The sequence below is a fragment of the Schistocerca americana genome, chromosome 7, assembly GCF_021461395.2.
Source record: "Schistocerca americana isolate TAMUIC-IGC-003095 chromosome 7, iqSchAmer2.1, whole genome shotgun sequence".
NCBI classification, from domain to species: Eukaryota; Metazoa; Arthropoda; class Insecta; order Orthoptera; family Acrididae; genus Schistocerca; species Schistocerca americana.
In genome coordinates this window covers 507,242,649-507,267,055 of record NC_060125.1, presented here as the reverse complement: position 1 = coordinate 507,267,055, position 24,407 = coordinate 507,242,649, and the positions used below count along the sequence as shown (strand labels likewise).

At 45.8% G+C, this 24,407-nt stretch overlaps 1 protein-coding gene across 2 annotated transcripts in view; it reads right to left on the bottom strand.

Moving 5' to 3' along the window:
• LOC124621984 (programmed cell death protein 7-like) overlaps positions 1–24,407 on the bottom strand; it is a 51,959-nt gene that overhangs the window by 11,991 nt on the left and 15,561 nt on the right. Inside the window, exons 2-3 of one of the 2 annotated variants that reach the window (XM_047147523.1) lie at positions 4,578–4,721; positions 1,313–1,534 (exon numbers count right to left, since the gene is read on the bottom strand). In XM_047147523.1, the coding sequence (XP_047003479.1) occupies positions 1,313–1,534; positions 4,578–4,721 (366 nt within the window). The remainder of the gene's footprint in view (positions 1–1,312; positions 1,535–4,577; positions 4,722–24,407) is intronic. The other variant, XM_047147524.1, reaches the window with a different exon arrangement.

Below are 24,407 nucleotides of genomic sequence, written 5' to 3'. Positions count from 1 at the left end.
CGGACCTTCTTTTGGCTGGCGTAGTGCAGCAACTTGACTTGGCATGGACTCAAGTTGTTGGCAGGCCCCTGCAGAAATACGGAGCAATGCTGCCTCTTTAGCCATCCATAATTGCGAAAGGGTTGCCAGTGCAGAATTTTGTGAACGAAATGACCTATCGATTATGTCCCATAGATGTTGGACAGGATTCATGCCGGCAATGGGGGTGGCCAAATCATTCGCTCGAATCGTCCAGAATGTTCTTCAAACCAATTGCAAACAATTGTGGCATGGTGACATTGCGGATTGTCATCTGCAAAAATTCCATTGTTGTTTGGCTGCAAATGGTCTCTAAGTGGCTGAACATAACCATTTCCAGTCAAAGATTGGTTTAGCTGGATCAAAGGACCCAGTCCATTCTATGTAAACCAAAGCTAACACCATCATGGAGCCACCACCAGCTTACACACTGCCTTGTTGACAACTTGGGCCCACATCTTCGTGGTGTCTGCGCCACAGTTGCACCTATCATCAGCTCTTACCAACAAACTGGCATTTGTCTACCCTTGCCACAGTTTTCCAGTTGTCTAAGGCCCAATCAATATGGTCAAGAGCCCTGGAGATACATCACAGGTGATGACTTGCTGTTAGCAAAGGCACTTGTGTCTGTCGTCTGTCTGCTGCCCTATCCTAGTAATGCCAAATTTCGCCACACTGTCCGAATGGATATGTTCGCTGTACATCCCACATTCAATTTCGCAATTGTTTTATAGAGTGCTACTTGTTTGTTAGCAGTGACAACTATAAGCAAATACTGCTGTTCTCCATTGTTTAGTAAGGTCGTTGGGTAATGGACTGTTCGTGATGAAAGGTAGTAACTGAAATTTGGTATTCTCGGCACACTATGGTTCTTGTAATATTGATTTCCCTAATGATGTCTAAAATGGAATGTCCCATGCTTCTAGCTCCAATAACCCCACTTTCAGAATCTATTAATTCCCGTCGTGTGGCCATAATCACATCGGAAAACATTTCACATGAATCAGCCAAGTACAAATAACGGCTGCACATGCACTGCCCACTGCCCTTTTCTACCTCGGGTACACCATACTACTGCGATCTATATATGTGCATATCGCTATCACTAGACATCTGTCACCTCGGCGTAATTTGTGGAAGTCCACTTATCCTTATCATATTTATGCTGCTTCAAGATACTAAGAATGATGGCAGAATGTTACATACGTTTAATTAAACAAAGGAAGTAAATGAAATATTCTCCCACTGCAGCATATGGAGTCCCAGAGGAGGGCAGTGCATGTTGCGTACTTACCATTTTTGCCTTTTCCACCGATTCCTGCATATTTTCTATCCATGTATCTATTTCTTTGTGAAGCTTCTGTCTCTCTGCCTGTTTTTCGGCCTTAATTAAATGCCAGTTTTCTCTCTGTCGTTTTTGATATTTTCTTTTTTTCTTGCGTTTTGCAAGTGACACCTGTAACATCTTCAGAATGGCTGGATCACTCAACTGTTTTAGCTTTTCTTGCACATCAACCTACAACATATAAATCAATGCATTTCAATCCTGGCAAATTAAGTGGCATAGAAACAAGTACACTGTACAGTAAGTATTCTATACTAAAAGCATGCTTCCAAACATGATAACTAATTATACATAATGAGTGGTACTTATATTCTACGTTGGAATGAAACATGACCCAAAGCAAAATGTGTGGATGAAGTAATAAATAAATAATAATTATAATTTTTATTGATTTACCCCTTTCATTGTGCACACAGAAACATTAGTTGATAAATTTTAGTTATTGTCTTCCCCAAATTGCTTCATCCTGCCCCTATGTATGACACCTTTCTTGATACCCATGCATTTTTGAGTCTCAGACTCTTCCCTGTTAATTGTTTTAACGTTTACTTGTGAGAACTTATCTGTATATCTATATGTATGCATGTAGTGTCCATATAGTTGTCAATGGGTCTACAGTGACTTTGTTGATGTTCTTGGTGCCAGTCAACAACCATACTTTGGATTTTGGGTCCTGTTTATAAGTTTAGAAAATTTTTCTTGGTTCGTCGTGAGTCTCTCGTTTGTGCTAAAAACAATGAACAGAACTGAATTGTTCCATCAGGAAAAACAGTTCTTCTGACCTACCGTGCACTGGACGTCTTTAATCATGGGTCTTAACATTTTCCACAATATCTGTTCTATTTTTCTCAATGACACTGATGGTTAAAGTCTCAACTGCATGGAGTGAAAGCTACCTTAAAAAAAAGATGATGATGATGATTGGGAGAGTAATACATAAGGAATACGCCAGTTTGATAAAGTATTAGGTATTATATTGCAATGTGGACCTTTCCATGTTTGCAATATCAAACATCTTATAAGAGCTTATGCCTCAATTTGTTTCTGAGAAAAAAATACACACATCAAAAAGTTTTGCATCACCTCGGTTCCGAGAGTTCCAGAACCCGTACAGAAAATTGGAAGAGATATCAATATAAACATAATTTCCGCCCTTTTTATTGCTCATGAAAATAACACATTGCATGTTGTACCACCACACAGTGAGACCTTCAGAGGTGGTGGTCCAGACTGTTGTACACTCTGATACCTCTAATACCCAGTAGCACGTCCTCTTGTGCTGATGCATGCCTGTATTCGTCGTAGCATACTACCACAAGTTCATCAAGACACTGTTGGTCCAGATTGTCCCACTCCTCAAGGGAGTAGTTGGTGAGTCACGTCGTCCATAAACAGCCCTTTTCAATCTATCCCATAGGGTTCGTATCTGAAGAACATGCTGACCACTCTAGTCGAGCGATGTCGTTATCCTGAAGGAAGTCATTTACAATATGTGGATGTTGGCGGTGCGAATTGCCATCCATGAAGACGAATGCCTTGCCAATATGCTGCTGGGTTGCACCATCGGTCCGAGGATGGCATTCACGTGTCATACAGCCATTAGGGCGCCTTCCATGACGACCAGCGGCATATGTCAGCCTCACATAATGCCACCCCAAAACAGAAAGGAACCTCCACCTTGCTGCACTTGCTGGACAGTGTCTAAGGTGTTTCAGCCTGACCTGGCTGCCTCCAAACATGTCTCCGACGATTGTCTGGTTGAAGGCATCTGTGAATAGAATGTGATGCCAATACTGAGCGGTCCATTTGGCATGTTGTTGGGTCCATCTGTACCGCACTGCATGGTGCTGTGGTTGCGAAGTGGAACCTTGTCATGGATGTTGGAGTGAAGTTGCTCATCATGCAGCCTACAGCACAGAGTTTGAGTCTTAACACGGCGTCCTATGACTGCACAAAAAGCATTACTCAACATGGTGGCGTTGCTGTCAGGGTTCCTCCGAGCCATAATCTGTAGGTAGTGGTCATCCACTGCAGTAGTTGCCATGGGTGGCGTGAGCAAGGAATGTGATCGACAGTTCCTGTCTCTCTGTATCTCCTCCATGTCCGAACAACATCGCTTTGGTTCACTCTGAGACGCGTGGACACTTCCCTTGTTGAAGAGCCCTTCCTGTCACGAAGTAACAATGCGGACGCAATCGAACCATGGTATTGACCATCTAGGTATGATTGAATTAAAGACAACAAGAGCCGTGTACCTACTTCCTGGTGGAGTAACTGGAACTGATCGGCTGTCGGACCCCGTCTAATTGGCGCTGCTCATGCATGGTTGTTTACACCTTTGGGCGGGTTTAGTGACATCTCTTAACAGGTGAAGGGACTGTGTCTGTGATACAATATCCACAGTCAACGTCTATCTTCAGGAGTTCTGAGAACCGGGCTGATGCAAAAGTTTTTTTGATGTGTGTATATAATAGGTGATTTTTCATTTAGCAGCAAAATATTGGACCAGTGGCTCAAGTGAGGCCAATACGAAAGTTGACAGCACATGGCAGATAGTATTTTGTGTGTCAGATAATCTTTAAAATAATCAGTATACTGTTCAATACTGTGATTCACATAGCACAATTAAAAATCTATCAACTTGCATATAGTTAACTTTAAAAATGGGGGTACAAATCAAGGTTTTCCCCCCTAATGAAGTGCTGGACCATGGTGGCTTCTGGAATTATATTATGGTATTATAATTCAGATTTTATTAAGCTGAATATTTCATATTCTGAATTTTTGTTGCACATCTGCGTGGCGAATTTAAATTATCAGAACTATAAGTTTAGTATATGATATTTTGGCTGAACAACACTCTGCTATACAATGTGTAAACCTAATAAATTATAGCAAAAAGAGCTTTTCTACTTCCAAAAATATACCAGTTTCTCATAATATGAGCTAACTTAGGAAACAAAAAATCTACTTAATTAAGAATTTTGCTCCCACACAGTAACTAAGCAGATAACAATACGTACTGAAAAATTTGCTCGTTTGTCACATCTAAAGAAAAAAGTCAAAATATAACAGTTTAGACAGCTTTCACTTTAAATAGTGCACGTACTTCGAGATTTTAGAAAACTCTCATTTTACATTACACATTAGCAGAGCAATGTCTGTCAAAGTCTTACTCTACACTACACACATGCCACTTGGCTTTTTCACTCACTCTCTTCTTACTGATGTCCTCAAATTCCATTTGCCACTCTGAACAATTTACTGTATCACGTTTTGAAGACAGTTTAGCATGCAAAAATTGGAGTTCCTCAAGAGTAGTTAAACATTGTTTTAGCATGTTCTTCGCTTCAAATATCTGTAAAAAAAATTGAAGATACAGTACATCAATATAATTCCACAGAGTAACTTTTCATCAATAGACTAATCTGAATGTACTTCCTATACTCTGAATCATTTGTCTATTCCATAAGGAATCAATAACTGATGTGCAGTTGATGTAAAATTTGTGCCAGACTAGACTAACATGGATTTTACTGTTTACCATGAGCAGTACATTCATTACATTACAGGTTCAGCATAACTGAACGATTTTCACTGACGTCATTTCATTACATTCCATTATCGATTCTTTGACCAATTCACTTCAGTGGACTTAATTCTTATCAAATACATTTCTGATGGGTGTACTATCTAAGAAATTATGTGGCACCACAGTATAATTTAAACTGCATGTCCGGACTAGGGTTGAAACCTAATCATTGTATATGATTTGTAATCATCATTGTGCCAGGAGTCAAATTCAGAACACAATTATAAGAAATTGTCCATCACTCCATGAGCGAGTTGCAGTTTCTAACCCATTTTTGTCTTGCTGATTCACACTACTTTCCAAAGATACCCATTCCTGCATATAGTCTCCTCCTATTTCATACACTGAACCACCAAAGAAACTGGTGTAGGCTTATGTACTCAAATACAGACACATATAAACAGACATAGTATAGCACTGTTGACAGCAACACCTATACCTGGTGAGTCACATGACATTACCACTGGAAACACCTCCCCCCCCCCCCCCCCCCCCAAAAAAATGAATAATCAATTCTGCAGACTGAAAGTGAGGGGTGTAACTGGTTAATACAAACTGTTGAGAAATGCATGGAAGTATGATTTTCAACACTTTTTTTTAACAGAAACCTATTATGTTTAGCACAACTGAAAATAGAAAATACACTTAATCAATGCCATTTGTTACATTGTAAAATGTTATTTATATCCACAGTAATTTGTAACAAAGTTGACGCTTAAGTAACTCCTCAGCAGTTCAATAATGTGTATTGGAGAGAGCCGAATTAATCAGGGATACAAAAAGAACAGCGATGTAACGTAGCTACAGAAGAGACATGAACAGTATGTTACGTCCACATGCTAACATTTTTATTAGTCTTTTTCTCTGAAGAATACTGTACTGCACTGATTTGTTAGAAGAAAATTTACATTAACATGAGAATGTAGTTAAACTTACAAATTGGTTTTTTGTTTTTGATGACAGAATGTGAAAGTGTGTGTCTTGACATTAAAGGCTAATAAATGTTCAAAGTGGTGCCCATCATTTGCTGCACACATCTGCAATCTACCGTGTAATAAATGTCTTACACCACGCAGTACATTTGATGTAATTTACCACAGCCTGCCTCAATAAAATGTTCATATCTTCTGGGGTTGTAGGCACATCATGGTACACGTTCTCCTTTACCGTACCCCACAGAAAAGTCTGGAGGTGTAAGATCAGGAGAACGGGTGCCCGATTTATGAGTCTGCCACATCCTACGGAACACCCTTCGAACATTCTGTCAGGGGTCAGCCTAGTGTTCATTGCAGAATGTGCAGCAGCACCATCATGTTGATACCACATACATCTACATGTTTCCAGCGGGACATTTTCTAACAATGTTGGCAGCTCATTTTGTAGAAACTATGTATTTTGCAGCTGTTTTGGTGCATTCAGTGAAGTGAGGACCAATGAGATGGTCACCAATTACTCCACACCATACGATTACATTTCACGGTCGCTGTTGCTCTACCTGTTGAAGCCAGCGAGGATTGCCAATGGACCAGTAATGCGTGTTTCGTAAAGGCACTGCAAAGTGGTTTGTGAAATCTGCTTTTCACCAGTAAACAGGTAGAACTGCAATGCATTCTCTGTTGATGCCCACTGACAGAAATTTACTCGATTATTAAACTCATCTCCATGTAATTGCTGATGCAGCGACTAATGATACTGGTGAAGTTTGTGACAAAGTATGCTCATTACACTACTTTGACTCATTGCACTGCCTCTAGCAATGTCATGTGAACTCATGTGGGCTCATGGCAACAGCAGCCAACACACCAACTACACCCATTTCTCCTGTGATGGGTTTGTTAAGGACCCATACAATTGTTTGTAGATGTTTCCTAACGTGCTACGCATTGGATGATCTCTGTCCGGGTACCTTTTTGCATACAACCTTCAGGCTGCAGCTGCATTTTGTCTACACTTGCCATAAATGAGTATCATCTCTGCCTTTTCAGAGTTAGAATAAACCATTTTCACAGTTCATACAACACTGTACACACTGTTGTACTTGTGACCTTCTCACGTTCCTACTGTGTGTACTTCTGTTCTTACTTGTGTACAGTATATGTCTGGTAACACCATGTACTACAGTTATTCTCAGTAAAAGGACTAATTTGGCAAGCGCTACATGCAGGCACTGAGGCAGCTGAACTCAAATATCTTCGTAAACATACCTCTACAGACTGTTTGTTACAATACGCGACTGAACATCTGAGGCTTCAAGCGTCAACTTTACATTACAAATTACTCTGGATGTACTTAACATTTTACAATGTAACAAATAGCATTAAGTATTTGTTTCTATTTTCAGTTGTGCTAAAAATAAAAACAAGTCTCCCTTCAAAAAAAAGTAAGTGTGTGTTGAAAATCATACTTCCATGCATTTCTCAGTGGTTTGTATTAACCGATTCCATCAGCCTCACTCCTCCTCTCAGTCTGTGGAATCTGTTATCTAGTATTTTTTTGTTTTGGTTTTAGGGCGCAAAACTGCTATGGTCATTAGCACCCGGTCTGTGACTTAGGAAAAGGTAAAAAAACCAAACTGGAAACCAGCAGCAATGAGTGCGAAACTCAAAAAAGTGAAGAAACTAAAACCAGAAGGAAAGCTTAAAAAACCACTATAGAAGGGGGTTGTTTGTCCCCAAAAGGAGCTTCAAATGACTGACGTCCTCTCACTGGCACTAATAAACTCGAGAACACAATCGGCTGAGTGCGTGTCATCTGCTAAAATGGAAGATATATCAGGTGACAGCTGTAGACGGGCGCGTAACGGAGTAAAATAGGGGCACTGAAGTAAAAGGTGTCTCACCGTCCACAGTTGAGAGCAGTGGGGACAAAGTGGGGGAGGATCGCCAGTTAAAAGATGTTGATGGCTAAAAAGACTGTGCCCTTTCCGTAGTCTAGTTAAAATTACCTCCTCCCGAGGATGAATTCGGGAGGAAGAGGTCCAAGCGCAGGGAAGAGCTTTCATGTCCCGCAATTTATTATTGGGAAGTGTTGACCAATGTGCGTGCCATAAAAGAGCAACACAACGACAATAAAACACTCCGTAGATCGGCAAAGGGAATCATGCAAATAGCAGTCTGAAGAAGAGAGACTGCAGCCTTGGCCGCTATATCAGCCTCATCATTTCCACAGATACCAACATGTCCTGGGATCCAGAGGAACACCTCAGACGAGCCCCAAGTGGAATAAGTGGAGGCAGTCCTGAATCCGGTGGACCAGAGGGTGGACAGGGTAGAGAGCTTGGAGACTGAGGAGAGAGCTGAGCGAATCTGAGCAGATAACATACTGTATCCGCTGATGGCGATGGATGTATTGGACAGCCTGGTGAACAGCGTAAGGCTCCGCAGTAAAAACTGAACACTGGTCGGGAAGCCGAAATCTATTAGGGGTGTCGCCAACAATACAGGCACTCCGAACACCAAACAATGTTTTTGTGCCATCATTGTAAATAAATGTGGCATCCTTCATTTGTGCGCATAGAGCAGCAAATGCCCGACGATAAACAAGAGAAGGGGTACCATCCTTGGGAAACTGACAAAGGTCACGGAGCAGGAAGGTCTGGGGCCGGAGCCAAGGCGGTGCTCTACCCCAAGTTGTCAAGAAAGTTTTGGGAAAGTGGAAGGAAAGAGAATGTAGCAGTTGACGGAAGTGGACTCCCGGAGGTTGTAGAGAGGAAGGGCGGCCTGCATACCCTAAATCCAAGGGGGCACTGCAAAAAATGTCATGGGCTGGATTAGCAGGCATAGAAGACAGATGGCTAGCATAACGACTCAGGACAGCTCGCCGATTGGACAGCGGAGGTTCAGCAGTCTCAGCATAAAGGCTTTCCATAGGGCAGGTGTAAAAAGCTCCAAACGCTGAACGTAATCCACGGTGGCGGACAGGGTCGACACACTGAAGAATAGACAGCCGAGCAGAGGATTGAACTATACTTCCATAGTCCAATTTCGAGCACACTAAGGCGCGATAGAGGCGGAAAAGGACCACTCGGTCCGATCCCCAGGAGGTACCATTCAGAACACGGAGGGTGTTGAGGGATCGCAGACAGCGAGCCGAAAGATAGGAAACGTGGGAGGACCTGCACAGTTTTCTGTCAAACATAAGACCCAAGAATTTAGCGACATCTGCAAACAAAAGGTTGACTGGACCTAGATGTAAGTAAGGCGGAAGAAACTCCGTACAACGCCAAAAACTGACACAAACAGTTTTATTGGGAGAAAAGCCGAAGCCAGTTTCCATGCTCCAAGAGTGGAGGCGATCGAGACATCCTTGAAGACGTCGTTCAAGAAGGCTGGTCTGTTGAGAGCTGTAGAAGATTGTAAAATCGTCCACACAGAGGGAGCCCGAGACATCAAGAAGGAGACATTCCATAATTGAATTTATGGCAATGACAAACAGTGCAACACTTAGCACGGAGCCCTGGGGCACACCGTTTTCTTGGGGTAAAGTACAGGAGAAAGTAGTGTTTACCCGCACTTTAAATGTGCGTTCTGCCATAAATTCACGAAGAAAAGGGGGCAGCCGACCTTGGAAGCCCCAAGAGAAGTGTGTGGAGGATGCCTGTCCTCCAACAGGTATCGTATGCTCTCTCCAGATCAAAAAATATTGCTACTGTTTGGCATTTCCTGAGAAAATTGTTCATGATATAAGTGGAGAGAGCAACAAGATGGTCAACTGCAGAACAATGCTTTCGGAAACTGCATTGGGCCGGTGTTAAAAGATTTCAGACTCCAGCCACCAGGCTGAACGGCAATTCACCATACGCTCCAAAACCTTACACACACTACTCTTGAGAGAAATGGGACGACAGCTAGAGGGGAGATGTTTGTCCTTTCCTGGTTTCGGAACAGGAACGACGATAGCTTCCCGCCATCTTCTGGGAAAAGTACTGTCGATCCAAATTCGATTATAAAGGCAAAGGAGGTAACGCAGACTATGATATGATAAATGCAGCAACATTTGTATGTGGATACCAACTGGTCCTGGGGCGGAAGAGTGAGAAGAAGAGAGTGCATGTTGGAGTTTCCGCATGGAGAAAATAGTATTATAGCTTTCGCGATTTTGAGAGGAGAAAGCAAGAGGCCGCACTTCCGCTGCACGTTTCTTCGGGAGAAAAGCTGGCGGGTAATTTGAAGAGGTCGAAACCTCAGCAAAGTGTTGACCCAATGAGTTAGAAACTGTGACAGGGTCCACTAATGTATCATGCGCGACAGTGAGCCCAGAGACCGGGGAGAAACTAGGTGCGCCAGATAACTGTCGAATCCTACTCGAAACTTCGAGGAGGGAGTGAAGGTGTTAAATGAGCTAGTAAAGAAGTCCCATCTTGCCTTCTTGCTATCGCGAATGACGCGACGGCATCGCGCAAGGAACTGCTTGTAGCGGATACAGTTGGCCAAGGTAGAATGGTGCGAAGAGCACGTTGCAGCTCACGTATTGCATCATGGCATGCCTCGTTCCACCAAGGAATTGGGGGGCACTGGGGCAAATCTGAGGTGCGAGGTATTGAACGTTCCGCAGCTGTAAGAATAACTTCTGTAATATGAGTGACCTCATCGTCAACGCTAGGAAAGTTGCGGTCATCAAATGTTGCTAGAGACTAAAAAAGTGTCCAATCGGCTTGGGCAAACTTCCAGCGTCTCGGGCGCATATATGGCTGTTGTGGCTGCAATCTAAGGACACATGGAAAGTGGTCACTCGAGTGTGTATCAGCAAGAGCGAACCATTCGAAGCGCCGAGCTAGCGGAACAGTACTAACCAAAAGGTCCAAATGAGAGGAATTTGTCATGGAGGCACACAAAAATGTGGGGTCCCCACTGTTGAGGCAGACAAGATCCGCTTGGTGGAAGACGTCTATCAGTAGTGAGCCGCACAGACAAGGACGCAAAGATCCCCAAAGTGGGTGGTGGGCATTGAAGTCCCCAACCAGCAAATAGGGGGGCGGAAGCTGACAAAGAAGATGAAGGAGATCAGCTCTTGCCATTTGTGTGGACGATTGAATGTATACAGTACAAAGAGAGAAGGTGTATCCAGAAAGGGAAAGACGGACAGCGACAGCTTGGAAGGAACTGTTTAAGGGGATTGGGTGATAATGGAGAGTATCATGGAGAAGAATCACGAGTCCTCTATGTGCTGGAGTCCCTTCAACAGAGGGGAGATCAAATCGGACTGACTGAAAATAGGGGAAAACAAAGCAATTGTGGGAACGCAGCTTTGTTTCCTGAAGACAGAAGATGACCGGCAAGTAGGATCTTAAGAGGATCAACAATTCATCCCGATTGGCTCGAATGCCGTGGATATTCCAATGGATAATGGACATAGGGTGGACAGAAAAGGGAAGAATGCAACCAAGGTTGCCCTCAACTCAACGACTGTCAGAGCCGGCGGCCGACAGCATGGAATGGCATTCAGCCGAAGGCAGAAGACCCTGATCCATAGGTTGTTCGGGAGCAGCTCCTGCCACCAGCGATCTGCCGGTTGATCGGCCGCCTGCAGTGCGCCTAGGCGACACAGAAGACGGCCGAGGGCGGTTACCGCCAGGTTGTGCTGTAGAGGAGACACGCCGTGGTGGAGGAGAGGAACTGGGTTTCTTATTAGCCTTCTTGGCTAATGCTGTATTTACCTGCACGAGACACAGTGAGCTTTCGACTGGCGAATAACTTTCAAGCAGCGAAGGTCAACACCTTTTCTTTCACTCTGATTTCCTGAATGAGCCATTTGTCTTTAAAAATGGGGCAACCTCTAGAGGAAGCAGCGTGGTCATCCATACAGTGATGCAACATGGGGATGGAGGTGGACAAGCACCCTCATGGGAATCCTTGCCACACGTAACGCGTTTGGCCGGATTGGAACATGGCTGGCTGGTATGACTGAACCGCTGACAACAATAGCAACGCGTAGGGTTTGGGATGTAACGGCAAACGGAAACTATCTCATAGCCCGCTTTTTTGTTCGATGGAAGTTGAGCTCAGTCAAATGTCAAGAAGACAGTACGGGTTGGAACCAAGTCCTTGTCAACCCTTTTCATGACTATGAACAGCCGTTACGCCCTGGTCAGACAGGTAGTTTTGAATTTCCTCGTCGGACAATCCGTCGAGGGAGCGTGTATAGACAACCCCACGTGATGAATATTAAGTATGGTGCGCTTCCACCCGGACAGGAAAGGTGTGTAGCAGTGAAGTACGCAGCAATTTTTGTGCCTGGAGAGCACTGACTATTTCTAACAACAAGGTGCAATTTCATAATCGGGAACTCACACCTCCCGAGAAAAGGACAGAGGGACCAATCAGCACTTTCGGAAGGTATCAGCTCGGGTAATCACCCCTCCCTGGGCCTGGCCGTTACCAGAGGGTATGTACGTGTCCTACCTGTCTACCCATGGCGGGGAATTATGCGTTACTCCGTCACCGGCTACACGTGGGAATGCATGGGCCGGCCTTCAGACACACACAGGGAGGAAAAAAGAGAAAGGGAGGAACATGGAAAAGGAAAGGAAAGTAGAGAGGTCTCAAATGCCACAGCGGAGAAAATGGTAAGGAGAAGAGGTAAGGAAAAGAGAAGGACAAAGACTTGCCAGCAGAGAAAGAGAAGGAGAGAGACTGTTTTACAGTTTCGAGCGTCCATCTCCGGACGTAGGCACTAAACATACTCCCAGAGGGAGAGAAAGGGAAGGGAAGAGGCGGAGGTAAGGGGAGGGGGGGGGGGGTTGGGAGGAAGATGGGGAGGTTGGGGAAGGATGTGGAAAAGGAAGGTATCCAGCCCGGAAAGGAAGGAGGGCCACACTAGCTCGGGGTCCTGTGCTCGCTACGCACGTATCCACCAGCCCGGAAAGGAAGGAGGGCCACACTAGCTCGGGGTCCTGTGCTCGCTACGCACGTATCCACAAAAGAGTTGTGGATCCCCCATGGGGGTTGGGGTGGGGGTGGGGTGGGGGGGAGAGTTGTGGAACCACCAGGGGGGTGGGGGTTATCCAGTGTTTGTTGTGGTTTGGGAGGTGTTTCCAGTGGTAATGTTTGGTGACTCACCCTGTATAAGACAGCAAGAGGCGATCACAGTTATTAGATCAGTTACTGCTACTACAATAGCAGGTTATCAAGATTTAAGTCAGTTTGAATGTGGTGTTATAGTTGGTGCACGAGTGGTGGGACACACCATCTCCGAGGTAGCAATGGAGTGGGGATTTTCCCATACGACCATTTCATGAGTGTACCGTGAATATCAGTAATCCAGTAAAACATCGAATCTCAGATATTGCTGCGGCCGGAAAAAGATCCGGCAAGAATGGGACCAACGACGACTGAAGAGAATTGTTCAACATAAGAGAAGTGCAACTCTTCCGCAAATTGCTGCAGATTTCAATGATGGGCCACCAACAAGTGTCAGCATGCAAACCATTCAATGAAACTTCACTGATATGGGCCCTCAGAGCTGATGGCCCACTCACGTACCCTTGATGACTGCAGGCAAACTTAATGCCTCGCCTGGGCCCATCAACACTGACACTGGACTGTTTATGACGAACTGTGTTGCCAGGTCAGATGAGTCTCATTTCAAATCTTATTGAGCGGATGGAAGTGTACGGGTACGGAGACAACCTCATGAATCCATGAACCCTGCGTCTCAGCAGGGGACTGTTCGAGCCGGTGGAAGCTCTTTAATGGTGCAGTGTGTGTGCAGCTGGAGTGATATGGGACCCCTGATACTTCTAGATATGACTGACAGGTGACATGTACGTAATCATCCTGTCTGATCATCTGAATCCATTGGTGTCTATTGTGCATTCCAATGGACTTTGGCAATTCCAGCTGGACATTACGACACCTGTCGAGTCTAGAATTGCTACAGAGTGACTCCAGGAACACTCTTCTGAGTTTAAACACCTGCGGTGACCAACAAACTCCTCAGACATGAACATTAATGAGCATATCTGGGATGCCTTGCAATATGCTGTTCAGAAGAGATCTCCACCACCTAATACTCTTACGGATTTATGGACAGCCCTACAGGATTCATGGTCTCAGTTCCCTTCAGAACTACTTCAGACATTGTGTTGTGGCACTTCTGCATGCTTCTGGGGGCCCTACAAGATGTAGGACGGGTGTAACAGTTTCTTTGACTCCTCATCCCAATTGTCCTCCTTCCAAGGCCATCAACAACTTTATCAATACCGAACTAACTAAAAAAACAGTGCAAGGTTTTGCCTTAGTATATTCACAAGTAAATGTGTGAGCCCTTCAAGAAATTTTTTAGTGAGTGCAGTCCTACAATACATTATGTTAACCTACGTTACCAGGATCAAATTACTGAGATCCACTTCTCCAGGTCAAATTTAAACAGACACAGTGGCAGATTTACAAATAGGCCCACTAGGCATGGGCCTAGGGGCGGCACCTTAAGGGGGGCGGCATTTTTTGCTCTGTACTCATTTTAAACTTTTATGTTTTAAAGTAACTGCTTACAAACAACAAAAATTTTTAATATTGTTAAACAACTTGCTAGTTCAAGTAAGCCTTAAGAACGAAATTCAACAATACATGCTTGGAAATATATATATTTTACTTGTGACTAAATGGAAATTTAACACTGGGTTTCTGTCTGGTATCATCTTCATGGCTGTCCAAAATATTTTGAAGTAAGCTGTCGGGACAGCAATCTAGAACACAATGTGTCAAACATTATTCCGAGAACGTTGTTGGCATCTACTTAACCCTACCATATTTTCCCCAAGAAAACACCGGGACCTCTCAAAAGCTGTGATAAACTAATCAGCAGTTTCTTAAAACATGTGTGGGCCTCAGTACGTAAAACCCAACTCTACTTAAATTTCTTGTAGATTTTTTTTTGGTAGGGTTTAAGGGCACTCAACTGCTGAGGTCATTAGCGCCCAGTCACTGGTGTTAGAGCACAAGGAACCTGCTAAAACTCAAGGGGATGGGGGGACATCAAAAGGACCTGACAAAGATGCAGATGAAATAAGTAAAAAGGTTAAATGTCTTTGGTCAAGCCAGTTAAAGTTATAAAACGCAGAAGACGAGCAGCTGCTCGAGCGTCATCAGCTAAAACATCCGGTAAGGTAGATGGCAGGGACAGGACAACACGAAATTGACTAAAACGGGGACACGACAATAAAACATGGCGCACCGTTAATGCCTGACCACAAGGGCACTGCGGGGCTGGGTCACCAGAGAGCAGGTAGCGGTGGCTAAACCGGCAATGCCCAATCCGCAACCTGGTCAGAAGGACCTCCTCGCGCCGAGATGGTCGGGAGGAAGTTGTCCAAGCAGTTGGGAGCGGTTTTACTGCCTGGAGCTTGTTTCCTTGGAGGGATGACCAAGCATCCCACCACAAGGACACAAGCCTCTTACATACATCCCCACAAACCTCAGATGACGGGACACAATGGGAGGCTGGCCGAGTCTGGAGGACTGCAGCCTTGGCTGCAGCATCCGCAGCCTCATTCCCAGGCACTCCTACATGTCCGGGGACCCACAGAAAGCTGACAGAACCGCCATTACCAGCGAAAGAATGGAGGGACTGCTGTATTCGTTGAATCAAGGGATGGACCGGATAGGGAGCCCCAAGGCTCTGAAGAGCACTGAGGGAGTCAGTGCAAAGTACATACGATGAATGGCGGTGGCGGCGGGCATACTGAATGGCCTGATGGAGAGCAAAAAGCTCGGCCGTAAAGCTGGAGCATTGGTCAAGGAGCCGGTATTTAAAGGTGGCGGTCCTGACGACAAAGGCACAGCCGACACCATCGTCAGTTTTGGAGCCATCTGTGTAAATAAAGGTGTGACCAGCAAGTCGAGCACGAAGTTCGACAAACCGTGAGCAATACACTGCAGCCGGAGTACCCTCCTTCGGGAGTGAGCTGAGGTCGAGATAAATACGAACCGGAGCCTGGAGCCAAGGTGATGTCGGGCTCTCACCCTCTCTGAAGGTGGTAGGGAGGGCAAAATCCAATTGTCGAAGCAGGCGACGGAAGCGGACTCCGGGGGGCAGCAGGGCAGACACATACAACCCGTACTGACGGTCGAGAGAATCGGCGAAGAAGGACTTGTAAGAGGGGTGTTCGGGCATAGACAACAGCCGGCAGGCATACCGACACAGCAGTATGTCGCGCCGGTAGGTCAATGGTAACTCGGCAGCTTCAGCGTAAAGACTCTCGACAGGACTAGTGTAGAAGGCTCCGGTCGCAAGACGTACCCCCCGATGGTGGATGGAGTTGAGCCGGCGTAAGAGGGATGGCCGAGCGGACGAGTAGACGAAGCTCCCATAATCCAGCTTCGATCGGACTATGGACCGATACAAGCGAAGCAGGACAGTGCGATCCGCTCCCCAAGATGAACCACTAAGAACTCTGAGGACATTAAGGGAACGTGTACAACGGGCCGCCAAATAAGAGACATGTGGAGACCAACACAGTTTCCGGTCCAACGTGAGCCCTAGAAACTTAGTTGTGTCCACGAATGGGAGAACAACGGGACCGAGATGTAAGGATGGTGGAAGGAACGCTTTATATCGCCAAAAGTTGATACAAACCGTCTTCTCTTCAGAGAACCGGAAGCCATTTGCCACGCTCCATGAGTAGAGGCTGTCTAGACAACGCTGGAGGCAGCGCTCCAGGAGGCATGTTCTCTGGGCACTGCAGTAGATCGCGAAGTCATCGACAAAGAGAGAGCCTGAGACATTAGGTGGAATGCAATCCATAATTGGATTGATCGCGATGGCAAAAAGGGCTACGCTCAAGACGGAGCCCTGAGGCACTCCGTTCTCCTGGAGGAAGACGTCGGACAATACGGAACCCACACGTACCCTAAACTTTCGATCCGTTAAAAAGGAATCAATAAAAAGGGGCAGACGACCGCGTAGGCCCCACTTGTGCATAGTGCGGAGGATACCTCCTCTCCAACAGGTATCATAAGCCTTCTCCAAGTCGAAGAACACGGCTACCGTTTGGCGCCTTCGCAAAAAGTTGTTCATGATGAATGTCGACAAGGTCACAAGGTGGTCAACAGCGGAGCGGCGGCGACGAAAGCCGCATTGGACATTAGTAAGTAGTCGTCGAGATTCAAGAATCCAAACTAACCGAGCATTAACCATGCGCTCCATCACCTTACAGACACAGCTTGTAAGAGAAATGGGGCGGTAACTAGAAGGAAGGTGTCTATCCTTCCCGGGTTTGGGTATAGGAACAACAACGGCGTCACGCCAACGCATGGGGACCTGACCTTCGGTCCAGACGCGATTGTAGGTACGAAGAAGGAAGCTTTTGCCCGCCGGAGAAAGGTGTGCCAGCATCTGAACGTGAATGGCATCTGGCCCCGGAGCAGAGGACCGGGACAGTGCAAGAGCACGTTCAAGTTCCCGCATAGTAAAGGGGGCATTGTAAGTTTCCAGATTCAGCGAGTGGAAGGAAGGTCGCCGAGCCTCGTCTGCCTCTTTCCTGGGAAGGAAGGCAGGATGGTAATGGGCGGAGCTTGAAACCTCCGCGAAAAAGCGGCCAAAGGCGTTGGAGACAGCCACAGGATCAACAAGGACCTCATTACCTGAGGTCAGGCCAGGTACTGAGGAGTGGGCCTTAATGCCCGACAGCCGGCGCAGGCTACCCCAAACAACGGAAGAGGGAGTAAAACTGGTAAAGGAGCTCGTGAAAGAGGCCCAGCAAGCTTTTTTGCTGTCTTTGATGACTCTACGGCATTGCGCTCGGAGTCGTTTGTATTCAATACAATTCGCCAACGTAGGATGGCGGCGAAAGGTGCGTAAAGCACGCCGTCGAGCACGGATAGCGTCCCTACAAGCCTCGTTCCACCAGGGGACGGAAACCCAACGTGAAGAAGAAGTAGTACGAGGTATGGAACGTTCGGCAGCATGGATAATAACAGCCGTGAGGTATTAGACCTGACTGTCGCAGCTGGAAAAATCGTGGTCCGGAAAGGTCGCCAGGGAGGAGTAAAGTCCCCAGTCAGCTTTCAGTATGTTCCAGCGCGAAGGACGTGGGGATGGGGTGTGGTGCAGGAGACGAACGACACAGGGGAAGTGGTCGCTCGAATAGGTGTCAGAAAGGACATACCACTCGAACCGACGGGCAAAAGTGGTAGAACAGATCGAGAGGTCCAAGTGGGAGTAGGTATGAGTAGAGTCCGAGAGGAAAGTCGGGGCGCCGGTATTGAGGCAGACAAGATTGAGATGGTTGAAGACATCCGCCAAGAGTGAGCCTCTTTGACAGGATGCAGGAGAGCCCCAAAGTGGATGATGGGCATTGAAGTCGCCAAACAATAAGAACGGCGGGGGAAGCTGATCGATCAGGTGCATCATGTCAGCCCAACTAACAGCAGATGAAGGAGTGTAGACGGTACAAACTGAAAAAGTAAAAGCAGAGAGAGTAATGCGGATAGCTATTGCTTGGAGTTGGGTGGTCAATGGGATGGGATGGTAATAGACATCGTCCCGAACGAGCAACATGACCCCACCATGAGCTGGGATACCGTCCACAGGGGCGAGGTCATACCGCTCCGAGGTATAGTGGGAAAAGGCAATACCGTCAGTCGGGCGCAACTTGGTTTCCTGGAGACCAAGGACGAGCGGACAGTGCAGGCGGAGGAGCAGTTGTAATTCCTCCCGATTAGATCGAATACCTCTTATGTTCCAATGAAACAACGCCATTGCTAGTCAAATAGTTGGGGGAACGAGACGGGGAAGAGCTGGTCACCTCGATGGCCGCGGAGGGCCAGGTTGCGAGGCAACAACGCTACAACTGACGGCAGGCGGATCCGGTTCCATCGACTCGTCGCCAGCTGCGGCCGCTGTCCCTGATGGTGTAGGAGGGGCCGCATCATTTGCCGACAAAAGGCCGGCGGAACGCCTGGCAGCAGAGCGTCCCGGCGGAACGCCTGGCAGCAGAGCGTCCCGGCGAAACTGAGGACGCCCGGGAGCAGCGACTCACGGATGAAGCGTCAGATGAAACGCGCCGGGGTGGAGAGGGGGATAGAGACTTCTTCTTGGAGGCCTTCTTGGAAGGCCGAGGAGGCACAGGGATGGTGGGCTGGACCCGAAGAAGGTCCTCACGCGCGGGGTCCGTTTTGGAACGCCGGACCTCGGAAGCTGGGGTCCGGAACGTTTCCCCGATGGACGCCTGAGAAGAGGATCGCTTCTCAGGTGGCGTGGGGGGAGGGGGAGGAGGAGGAGGAGGAGGAAGGGTGGCCCCTGGGGCAGGGGGGGGTGGGGGCCGCGGGGGAGGAGGAGTTGGAAGGGAGGGATTTGGGAGGCGGAGGCAGAGCCCCCTGATGGGCAGAGGAGGCGGAGGGGGGACAGGATAGAGGTGAGGATACAGCGGAAGGAGTGGACACAACTGAGGCAAACGAAGTGGCCAGTGACACGGGATGAAGGCGGTCATACTTCTTCCTGGCCTCAGAATAAGAGAGCCGATCCAAAGTTTTGATTGCTCGTATCTTTTTCTCCTTCTGATAGGCGGGGCAGTCTGGGGACCTAGGCGAGTGGACGCCAGGACAATTAGGGCACCGAGGTGGTGGGGTGCAAGTATGTTCCTCACGAAGAGGACGTCCACAGTCGCCACAAAGGGGCTCAGCCTCACACCGGGACGACATGTGCCCAAAGCGCAAACACCTAAAACAGCGCATAGGAGGCGGGACGTAAGGTCGCACGTCGCACCGGTAGCACATCACCTTTACTTTCTCCGGGAGAACGTCCCCCTCGAAGGCGAGGATAAAGGCCCCGGTGTCGATGCGACGGTCTTTGGGGCCGCGCTGGACTCGCCGGACGAAATGCACGCCGCGGCGCTCCAGGTTGGCCCTGAGCTCCTCATCAGATTGTAGCAGGAGGTCACGATGAAAAATAACCCCCTGCGTCCTATTTAGTGCCAGATGTGGGACAATGGAGACTGGGATGTCCCCTAGGCGGTCGCACGCCTGGAGTGCCGCCGATTGTGTGGCAGAGGTGGTCTTGATAAGAACGGACCCTGATCGCATCTTGCTGAGAGCCTCGATTTCCCCGAAGACGTCCTCAATGTGCTGAACAAAGAACATGGGCTTGGAGGTGGCGAACGTCCCCCCATCCGTTCGAGAACAGACCAAATAGCGGGGGAAGTACTTCGCCCCAAGCCGGCGGGCCTGTCCCTCCTCCCATGGAGTGGCCAAGGGGGAAAGGGCAGGAGAACCAGAACTAGAAACGGTACCTTTTCTTTTGGAAGACTCGGCCGCAGAGCGACCTGATACGTGTTGACGTTTCATGTGCGAAACGTCCGCCCCGATACCACCCACTCTGACCAGGGGCTCTCCCCACGGGCGCCACCCAGCCGCAGCAAGGGCCACCTGGCAGGATGACCATTGCCGGGAGTCCTGATGCCCCAAGGAGACGGGCATCTACTCCTTGGCCAACGTGGGGAGGGTGCAGCTCAGGTATCGGCAGTATGATCCCTGTGTTGTCAGGGGGCTACAACCTAGAGGGTACATGACGACCCCACCACAACGGGCTGGCTACCGTGCTGGATTTCTGGTGCCATGGAAAGTCCATCATGATCGCTGGTGCAGATGGAGATGCACTATGGGCGTAACTTGGACAACCCATCAGGCGTTTAGGCCCAATTTAAGGAATAATGGGTATGGTGACAACGCCGGTGCAATGCTGAGTGCCAAGGTCTTAGTGCACTTAGGACCAGTGGTACACCATGTAAGGTGTCCTTCCCCAAAAGGCTCGTACTTCTGTAGAATTTTGAAAAATGGAGGTCAAACCCCAAGGGGGACCATGACATTAAGGCCAAAACATTTGAGACTCCTTTTAGTCGCCTCTTACGACAGGCAGGAATACCGCGGGCCTATTCTTACCCCAGACCCGCAGGGGGGGATTTCTTGTAGAAATTACAGGGAAGTATCAAGTCAACCCTCCATTACTGTAATTAATGTGAAAGCTCTGTGGTCTTCAATATCTGAGCTTTGATTTAATGACACTTATTTGACAAAACATGATACTGCGGAACATTTTTAAATACATGGTTATATGAGAAGAACATAAGCAGAATATCTAATAATGTGTGAAATACACTTCGCAACAGTTTAAAACTTTTATTTATTTACTTAGTTACTTTTTTGGCAAAAAATGAAGAAACAAACTTTCGTTTGTCTCATTTATTGTGCTGCAGCTTGTGTAATATCAAAGTCCCCCACTCTGAGCAATTGAACAGAACGTGGCCTTGCAAATTTTATACTAAACTTCTTAAGCAAGCTTTTTTTCCTTCGAGGAAAGGATATTTTATTTTATGTTGGAACAAAAGGTTCATTTCCATGCAGACATAACAGCAGTGTTCACACAAACAACAACACATTACCAACTGCCAACAATACTACTTAAACTTTGTAGTCTGTCTTCTCTGCCCACAGAAACCACTAAAATGTTATATGTGGGATAGGAGTCGATCCAAACTGCAAAAAATTGCTTTTTAAATTAGAAAGACAGTGTCAAGAGTATTCAGAACATATTTGCGTCCCAGCTAAAATTTTGGTGATTTGGGAAACAGAAGCCAAAAAGGGACTGTCTCGTTTCCTGTACGAGACAAATTCCAGATGGCAGGTGTGCTTCTACTGTTCACTGACAACAGAGGCCCAGGCGATAATGAAATTAAAATATTCTGCATTGTTGTTCTATCATAGCGCAGTTACAAGGAGTAATTCGAATTGGTCACTTCATCGCTCCGTGTTTAAGGAAAAAATCTTTGTGCATGTGTGCAGTGTAGAACGAATGGAAGTGGATACAGTCTTTCTTTCTTTCCTTTTACAAATTTTCTTCTTTTATTTTGACTGTTGGTTGACAATTTTGTAAGTGCCTTAACATGAATAACAGTAAGAAAAGCAAACTTGTAAAAGTAAGCGGGGCAGCATTTCAGAAATTATCGAAGGAAAGGCGAGAATGAGAAGAATGTTCTAAAAACGCTAGGCAGAGTAGATAAATTTTTCGCAAAGAATGTTGCTGGTTAGACTTCAAGTAGTACAGATTATATTTCTGGCACTGCACCTGTTGTAAAAGAAGTAAATACAGACAAAGGAAAAGTTGAAAACGAAGAAAAGCAAATTGTTCCTGATTTCGAGTTGCACGAAAAACTAAGTGTCGAGTCAGATATTACAAAAAGAAATAACTTCGTTAGTGATGATACTGCAGAATGGTGTGTCAATGAATCAACAATCGACATTCTCTTACAACATGGCAGTAATCAAAATTGTAATGGTGATTTTTCTAATCCAAGATGATCAACAGATGATAAAACCAGATATCTGAACAAAAATGTATTTTACCGAAAACTATTAAATGGTGAATCAACTTTGCATGATTTTCTAGCGTATTCCTGTAGCACCAGTGCTTTTTTTTCTTGTGCACCATCTAAACGGTTCGGAGGTAAGGCCGCGATTGCTATTAATGGTATTGCACATTGGAAAAATATTTCTAATATTTTATCTCACCATGAGAATTCACTTGAACACAAAAATTCTGAGTTATCACTCTTACCAAGAAAAAAGTTACTGGAACAATAGGTAACAGTATCAAGTCATATTTTGAGACAGAAAAAAAATGTACTGGCACAGTCTGTTGAAAAGGGTGTTTGCACTAGTGAAGAAGCCAACAAGTTGTGGACTTCCCTACATGGACACGTTGAAAGAATCCATCCATTGTGTAATGATCAATTTATGACGTCTCTTGAACTTATAGCCGAGTTTGATCCTTTTCTTGGAGAGCACATTGAACGATATGGAAATCCAGGGCAGGGACGCACAAGTTATCTGTCTTCAATAATCTGTGATTAAATAATGGAGCTTCTGTTTTGAACAAATAAAAAGAATTATCATAAGTGAAATAAAACAGGCCAAATATTTCTCTATAATAGTAGATTCTACGGTGGACATTTCACATATTGATCAATTACATTAAGATATGTGAATGAGAATGGTGAACCTGTTGAACGTTCTCTTCTGTTTTTACCAAACCCAGAACAAGTCTGAAAACTTAGCTCAGGCCGTACTGAAAGTCCTGTCTACAAATTCCATTGATATTATTGACTGTAGAGGCCAGTCCTATGACAATGCAAGCAAGATGTCGGGAACCTACACTGGCTTGCAGACACGCATTAACGAACGAAATCCGAAAGCACATTATGTGCCTTCTGCAGCATATTCCTTGAATTGAGTCGGCTCTGGTGCTGCAAGCTGTTGTCTGAAAGCATGTTCATTTTTCAATGTAGTGCAAAGCCTTTATTTTTTCTCTGCTTCTACAAAGCGCTGGGATAAACTTCTTTCATGAAACCAGGAAGCAAAACAGTAAAAAGTTTATCAAAATCACGTTGGTCAGCAAGAGGGGAAGTGTGTGTAAGTCTATACGAAAACTGGGAGTGTTATCAATGCCCTCACACATATTACCAACAATAGGTTTGAAAAACCACTTGCGCAAAATGAGGCTTCAATTTTACTGAATCAAATCAGCAGACTAGAACAGTATTCATAACTACAGTTTGGAAGGACATACTCCCGAGATTTTAATAGCGTAAATCTGAAATTGCAAAGTGTAAATATTGATACTAAAATAGTGCATGAGTAATATGAATCACTTGTACAATTTATTGCATCTATTCATGGTGTTTTCGACTATTATGAAAATAAATCCATGGAGACTGACTGATACAGACTATGAATGCACCTATAAAGGATCACAAAAACACGAACTTCATGATGACGAAGAAGCAGACTCTGAAGAAGTTTTCCCGACTGGAACGGAGAAATTTAGTGTTGAAGCATTTCTCCCAGTACTCGACAACTTGCATGCCAAATTAGTGAGGAGGAAGGAAAGCTAGAGAACACTGTAGGACCCCTTCACAGTTTTCAGTAACTGTAAGAACAGTTCACCTGATGGTACTGCTGAACGTGCAGCAAAACTCCAGGCATCATATGACACATATTTAGAGCCTTCCTTATCTAGTGAATGTGTACATTTCGCAGTGTGTGAATGGGTACATATTTTGAGATTACTGATATACCAGCCGACACGAGTAAATTTTTACGAAAAGTGAGGTTACAGTCCTAGAATATTTCTATGTACGGCACTTACAAATATTTCAGTAGGATAATAGTTTACAGCTATTAGACTGAAATCATACCTACTTTCTACGTTATCTGGAGGAGAGATTGAGTGCCTTGTCCATTCTTCACACCGAAGCCGACCTCCTAACTGATGACTTCCTGAACTATGAAGTTATGATCAATGAGTTTTCTGCCGTCAAAGCCATACGCAAACTCTGCTAACTGGTGAGTTAGTTTATTTATTCACATAAATTTTAAAAATTTAAGATTATAATGTGTTTATTATGACTTCAAGCACATTTATTGGATTTACAAACTACGTATTACCTGTTTATTTTACAAT